General features: G+C 56.3%; 1 protein-coding gene across 1 annotated transcript in view; it reads left to right on the forward strand.

The window, feature by feature from the left end:
- The window catches only part of LOC124286082 (bromodomain-containing protein 4B-like), a 58,248-nt gene extending 51,137 nt beyond the window's left edge, over positions 1-7,111 (forward strand). Inside the window, exons 2-3 of the mRNA XM_046722407.1 lie at positions 2,941-3,210; positions 6,118-7,111. Of these exons, the coding sequence (XP_046578363.1) occupies positions 2,941-3,210; positions 6,118-7,111 (1,264 nt within the window). The remainder of the gene's footprint in view (positions 1-2,940; positions 3,211-6,117) is intronic.
- The last annotated feature ends 849 nt before the right edge of the window (positions 7,112-7,960 follow it).

The following is a 7,960-nucleotide window of genomic DNA, read 5'->3' on the forward strand; positions in this document are numbered from 1 at the left end:
GCAATGCTAAAGTCCTAAATGAAGCAAGTCTAGATTTCCCTAGGCTCAACTCCCAACTCACTGGGGCTCCTTTTCAATTTAAATGGTTTTTGGTGTTGCTATCAAAATTTTATATGTATTCACGGACTAAGCGTTAGTCTAGTCCCGCCCTCACACATCCTACAATCCGTAGATAGGAACAGATGTATCTTGTTGGAACAGCAGGTAGATGTCACAGCTTTCAACGCGTCCGCTGTAACTGTAGAACAGTAAAAAGCTGCTCGTGTGTCGGCCTTTTGGTGTGAATCCTCCCTCTGGCTTGTGTGTGGTGTGTGGGTGTAGGCGCGTGTTTTATGTGTGTTGTTGTTTGTGAGTGTGTGTTTTTATGTGTGCGTGTATATGTGTATATAGTATACGTGTATGTGTATTTGTGTGCGTGCTTGTATGTGTGTGTTCTGGCTTGTGTGTATCTATGTCTGTGTATGTGTGTTTGTGTGTGTTCGGGCTTGTGTGTATCTATGTCTGTATATGTGTGTTTGTGTGTGTTCGGGCTTGTGTGTATCTATGTCTGTGTATGTGTGTTTGTGTGTGATTACTTTTGTATGTTTGTAGTGTATGTACGTCTCTTTTAGGTTTGTTTGTATGATTATTTTAGGGAGGAGTGAGGGAGTTCATTGCCCACTTCCCGCTCTCATAGTTTGTGTATTTATCTTAAAACTTACCCATCTATTCACTGACAAAGAGTAATTCCATGTATTTATATCTATATATTATTCATTCAAGCATAATCTATATTTCTTTGACTGCGCCCGCCCTCAAATCAATACAATACAAATATACGTAAAACATATAATTATTTTCCATGGGTTTAAGATATTTTACATGATATGTTTATTGTATCATCAATAATTCATATTTTGTTCATGCCTCTGTTTTGCAATTTACAATACTGACAATTGTCTGTAGGTATTGCTTTGTTCTGCCGACACTGTGTAATATGTTTAACCGGTACTTTGCCATCACATTGCCATTGACCTGCAACGACCAGTACAGAAGCCATTCGTGGTTTTGACGACACTCTCGTTTACCGGTCTCCTGCTCCAGTAGTTCGTCGTCCAGCTGTTTACAACCACCATTATCACTAAATCCACCCTCCACCTCCCTTCGTGGCTTTCGATCCTCTCTCAATCTCCTGCCATCTGTGACCCACCCACTCTTGCAACTGGTTTCGCCGTCTGTATGCGCAGCCACGACAAGAACAGGTCCAGCCCTGATGTCTCCAAACCTTGAATCTGACCGCGGTCATTAATTAGGCTAATTAATGAACGTGTTCTCACTACTGACTTAATTCTGTCCTTTGAGGCTTCCTTGTCTGGCTTGGCATCAGTCGATCAAATTTAGGACGCATCCACCTTAACCATGGCCAACCTCACTGATCCAGATACTACGACGTAATTACACCCTTAATTGTACCCCCACGTGTCACCCACAGCATACGATATCACCTTAACACCTGACCACCACACTAATAATCGCCTTCGACCTCCGTCCAAACAATCACACTTTCTATGGTTCTGCTTCTGTCAGGCCTCAGCCTTCTATTGATTCACTCTGTCAAACTTTAGCTATCGGTGTCTTTCGCTCAAACGTTTCTGAATATCAAGTTTTCAAAGTCCTTCAAGGTTTTTCATTCTATGAGAAATTCCCATGTCTAGAACAGTGATTGGTCCTCACATCTCATCTTCATTCGCTGAAGTCTAATGATCGAAGCTCTCCCCAAATGCCGTGTCCCCTTCTAGCTTATCAATAACGGACCTATTCTTTACTGTCTTACACCACCGCAGCCGCCACCACATCAACGGCACCAGCATCCGCACCACCACCACGCCACCGGCATCAGCATCAGCACTACCACCACATCAACGGCATCAGCATCAGCACCACACCACCGGCATCAGCATCAGCACCACCACCACATCAACGGCATCAGCATCACCATTGCCACACCACCGGCCTCAGCATCAGCACCACCACCACGCGACCGGCATCAGCATCAGCACCGCCATCACCACACCATCGGCATCAGCATCAGCACCGCCATCACCACACCACACCATCGGCATCAGCATCAGCATCAGCACCACATCAACGACATCAGCATCAGCACTACCACCGCCACCGGCATCAGCATCAGCACTACCACCACGCCACCGGCATCAGCATCAGCACCGCCTTCACCACACCACACCATCGGCAACAGCATCAGCATCAGCATCATCACCACATCAACGGCATCAGCATCACCATTGCCACACCACCGGCCTCAGCATCAGCACCACCACCGCCACCGGCATCAGCATCAGCACCGCCATCACCACACCATCGGCATCAGCATCAGCACCACCATCACCACACCACACCATCGGCATCAGCATCAGCATCAGCACCATCACCACATCAACGGCATCAGCATCAGCACCACCATCGCCACACCATCGGCCTCAGCTTCAGCACCACCACCACGCGACCGGCATCAGCATCAGCACTACCACCACGCCACCGGCATCAGCATCAGCACTACCACCACGCCACCGGCATCAGCATCAGCACCGCCTTCACCACACCACACCATCGGCAACAGCATCAGCACCACCACCACATCAACGGCATCAGCATCAGCACCACCACCACGCCACCGGCATCAGCATCAGCACTACCACCACGCCACCGGCATCAGCATCAGCACCGCCTTCACCACACCATCGGCATCAGCATCAGCATCAGCGCCACCACCACATCAACGGCATCAGCATCACGCCACCGCCACACACCATCAGCCTCAGCATTCAGCACCCACACCGCCGCGACCGGTATCAGGATCAACACCGCCATCAGCATCAGCACACCACACCCTCGGCATCAGCATCAGCATCAACACCACCACCACATCAACGGCATCAGCATCAGCACCACCATCGCCAACGGCACCGGCATCAGCATCGCTCCACCACGCCACACCACCGGCATCAGGCCACCATCGCCACCGGCATCAGCATCGGCACCGCCTTCACCACGCCACACCATCGGCATCAGCACCGGCATCAGCATCAGCATCACCACCATCACGGCATCAGCATCACCACTGACCACCAGCCTCAGCACAACTATCGCCACACCACCGGTCTCCAGGATCGCACCACCACCGCCGCCACACCACCGACCTCAGCATCGGCATCCACCAACACCACCACCACATCAACGGCATCAGCATCAGCACCACCATCGCCACACCACCGGCATCAGCATCAGCACCACTATCGCCACACCATCGGCATCAGCATCAGCACCACTATCGCCACACCACACCACCGGCATCAGCACCCCCATTGCCACACCACACCAACGGCATCAGCACCACCATCACCACACCACACCAACGGCATCAGCACCACCATCACCACACGACACCAACGGCATCAGCACCACCATCACCACACCACACCACACCACACCATCAGCATCAGCACCACCATCACCACACCACACCACACCATCGGCATCAGCACCAGCACCATCACCAGCACGCCGTTCAGCGAGCCCCAGACTGCGGATCCATACATGTACACTCTTAATCATGCAAATAAGTAGTTCCAGAAAAACTCGAATCCAATAGTAGCAATCACCCCTTGCCTGCCACCAGCGTCCCACCCCACCTGCCCCTCACTCCTCTCCCCGCAGACAGAAGTCTGAAGAGGCATCCGCACCACCATCGCCACACCATCGGCATCAGCACCACCATCGCCACACTACCGGCATCAGCACCACCAGCACCACCACCACACCACCGGCATCAGCATCAGCACCACCATCGCCATACCACCGACCGCAACATCAGCACCACCATCGCCACACCACCGGCATCAGCATCAGCACCACCATCGCCACACCATCGGCATCAGCACCGCCATCGCCACACTACCGGCCTCAGCATCGCACCACCATCGCCACACCATCGGCATCAGCACCACCATTGCCACACCATCGGCATCAGCACCACCACCACCACACTACCGGCATCAGCATCAGCACCACCACCACCACCACACCACCGGCATCAGCATCAGCACCACCATCGCCATACCACCGACCGCAACATCAGCACCACCATCGCCACACCACCGGCATCAGCATCAGCACCACCATCGCCATACCACCGAACGCAACATCAGCACAACCATCGCCACACCATCGGCATCAGCACCACCATCGCAACACCATCGGCATCAGCACCACCACCACCACGCCACCGGCATCAGCATCAGCACCACCATCGCCATACCACCGACCGCAACATCAGCACCACCATCGCCACATCAACGGCATCAGCATCAGCACCACCATCGCCATACCACCGACCGCAACATCAGCACCACCATCGCCACACCAGCGACCTCAGCATCAGCACCGCCATCGCCATACCACTGACCGCAACATCAGCACCACCATCGCCACACCATCGGCATCAGCACCACCATCGCCACACCACCGACATCAGCATCGCTCCACCATCGCCATACCACCGACATCAGCATCGCTCCACCATCGCCAAACCACCGGCCTCAGCATCAGCACCACCATCGCCATACCACCTACCGCAACATCAGCACCACCATCGGCACACCATCGGCATCAGCATCACCACCATCGCCACACAACCGGCATCAGCACGACCATCGCCACACCACCGGCATCAGCATCGCTCCACCATCGCCACACCACCGGCATCAGCACCACCATCGCCACACCATCGGCATCACAACCACCATCGTCACACCACCGGCATCAGCATCAGCACCACCATCACCATACCACCGACCGCAACATCAGCACAACCATCGCCACACTACCGGTCTCAGGATCGCACCACCATCGCCACACCACCGACCTCAGCATCGCTCCACCATCGCCACACCACCGACCTCATCATCAGCTCCACCATCGCCACACCACCGGCATCAGCATCACCACCACCATCGCCACACCACCGGCATCAGCATCACCACCACCATCGCCACACCACCGGCATCAGCACAACCATCGCCACACCACCGGCATCTGCATCGCTCCACCATCGCTACACCATCGGCATCAGTAGAACCATCGCCACACCACCGGCATAAGCCCACCATCGCCACACCACCGGTCTCAACATCAGTACAACCATCGCCACACCACCGGCATCAGCACCACCATCGCCACACCACCGGTCTCAACATCAGCACCACCATCACCCATCATCACACCACCGGCATCAGCACAACCATCGCCACACCACCGGTCTCAACATCAGCACAACCATCGCTATACACCACCGGCCACAACCATCAGAATCAGCACCACCATCGCCACACCACCGGCATCAGCACAACCATCGCCACACCACCGGCCTCCCAGCATCAGCACCACCATCGCCACACCATCGGCATCCAGCACAATAAACCATCGCCACACCACCGGTCTCAACATCAGCACAACCATCGCCACCACCGGTCCTCAGCATCAGCACAACCATCGCCACACCACCGGCATAAGCACAACCATCGTCACACCACCGGTCCCAACATCAGCACCACCATCGCCACACCACCGGCATCAGCACAACCATCGCCACACCACCGGCATCATCAGCACAACCATCGCCACACCACCGGCATCAGCATCAGCACTACCATCGCCACTACCACCGGCGTCAATATCAGCACGCAACCATCGCCACACCATCGGCATCAGCATCAGCATCACCACCATCAGCCACATCAACAGCATCAGCATCAGCACCGCCACCGCCACCGGCATCAGCATCAGCACTACCACTACACCACACACGGCACCGGCATCAGCATCAGCACCACCAGCAACCAACAGCATCAGCACCATCGGCGAAGCACTGGCATCAGCATCAGCACCATCCGCCACATCATCACGGCATCAGCATCACCACCATCGCCACACCACCGGCCTCAGCATCAGCACACCACCACCGCCACACGGCATCAGCATCAGCACCGCCATCACCACACCATCGGCATCAGCATCAGCACCGCCATCACCACACCACACCATCGGCATCGGCATCAGCATCAGCACCATCCACCACATCAACGGCGTCAGCATCAGCGCCACCATCGCCACACCATCGGCCTCAGCTTCAGCACCACCACCCGCGCGACCGGCATCAGCATCAGCGCTACCACCACGCCACCGGCATCAGCATCAGCACTACCTGCCCACGCCACCGGCATCGGCATCAGCACTGCGCCTTCACCACACGCCACGCATCGGCTTGGCGCCAGCATCCACCACCATCAGCAACGGCGTCAGCATCAGCACCACCACCACGCCACCGGCATCAGTACCATCCACGCACTACCACCGCGCCACCGGCATCAGCATCAGCACCGCCTTCACCACCACGCCACCACCATCGGCGTCAGCGTCAGCATCAGCATCAGCATCAGTATACCACATCAACGGCATCAGCATCACCGCTGCTACACCCACCAGCCTCAGCATCGAGCACTACCGCAGCACGCCACCGGTTATCCGGGATCAACACCGCCGGCACCACAGCGCACCACACCCTCGGCATCAGCGTCTGCATCAACACCACCACCACATCAACGGCATCAGCATCAGCGCCACCATCGCTTTGCACCACCGGCGTCGGCATCAGCATCACCACTATCAACACTGCATCGGCGTCGGCATCAGTAGCCACTATCGCATCGCACCACACCACCGGCGTCAGCACCCCCATTTGCCACACGCCAATGGTACACCAGCGCCACCATCCGCTACTACCACCATACCAACGGCGATCGTCAATACCATCACCGCCGACACCAACGGCATCAGCAATTCACCGCCCACCATGCCGGACCACTACACCACACTACACCCATCAGCATCAGCACCGCCAATACCATGCACCACACCACTTTCACCACCATCGGCATCGGCGCCAGCGCCGGCGCCCAGCTACGCCATTCCAGGCGAGCTCTGGGGCTGGGATCCATACATGTACACTCTTAATGCATTAAATCGGTGGTTCCAGAAATATCCTGAATGGTAATGTAGCACCACCATGCCTGCCACCAGCGTCCCGCACTGCACCGCCACGGACTTCACCCTGGAGAGTCACTCTGAAGAGGCATCCGCACCACCAGGCGCCACCACCATCGGTACCGCCCCTTCATCCTACATCTTTCCTGGCCTCAGCCCCACCACCATCCACTAATCCACTACATCCATCCAGCGACCATTTCCATTTCCTATACCACCGACCACCAACATCCAGCACCACCATCATCCAGCACCACCGGCATCAGCATCCGCACCACCATCCGCACCATCATCGGCATCAGCACCGCCATCGCCACACTTCGCCGGCCTCCTCAGTACCGCGCCACCATCCATCGCCACACCATCCGGCATCAGCATTGCTACATCCACCATTTCAGCATCCCACCACCACTCACATTTATCCAGCATCAGCACCACCACCACACACCACCGGCATCAGCATCAGCAACCACCATCGCCATACACCACCACCGCAACATCAGCACCACCATCGCCACACCACGGCGGCATCAGCATCAGCACCACCATCGCCACACCACCGGACGCAACATCAGCACAACCATCGCCACACCATCGGCATCAGCACCACCACCACCGCAACACCATCGGCATCAGCACCACCACCACCACGCCACCGGCATCAGCATCAGCACCACCATCGCCATACCACCCCGACCGCGGCATCGGCACCACCATCGCCACATCACCGGCATCCAGCATCGGCACCACCATCGCCAGCACCGGCCGCGGCATCGCCACCATCACCGCCACAACCGTCGGCATCAGCATCAGCACCACGCACCATCGGCATCAGCATCACGCACCACCACGCCACCGG

The sequence above is a fragment of the Haliotis rubra genome, unplaced genomic scaffold, assembly GCF_003918875.1.
Source record: "Haliotis rubra isolate DU_JTF1 unplaced genomic scaffold, ASM391887v1 Scf375, whole genome shotgun sequence".
Classification (NCBI taxonomy): Eukaryota; Metazoa; Mollusca; class Gastropoda; order Lepetellida; family Haliotidae; genus Haliotis; species Haliotis rubra.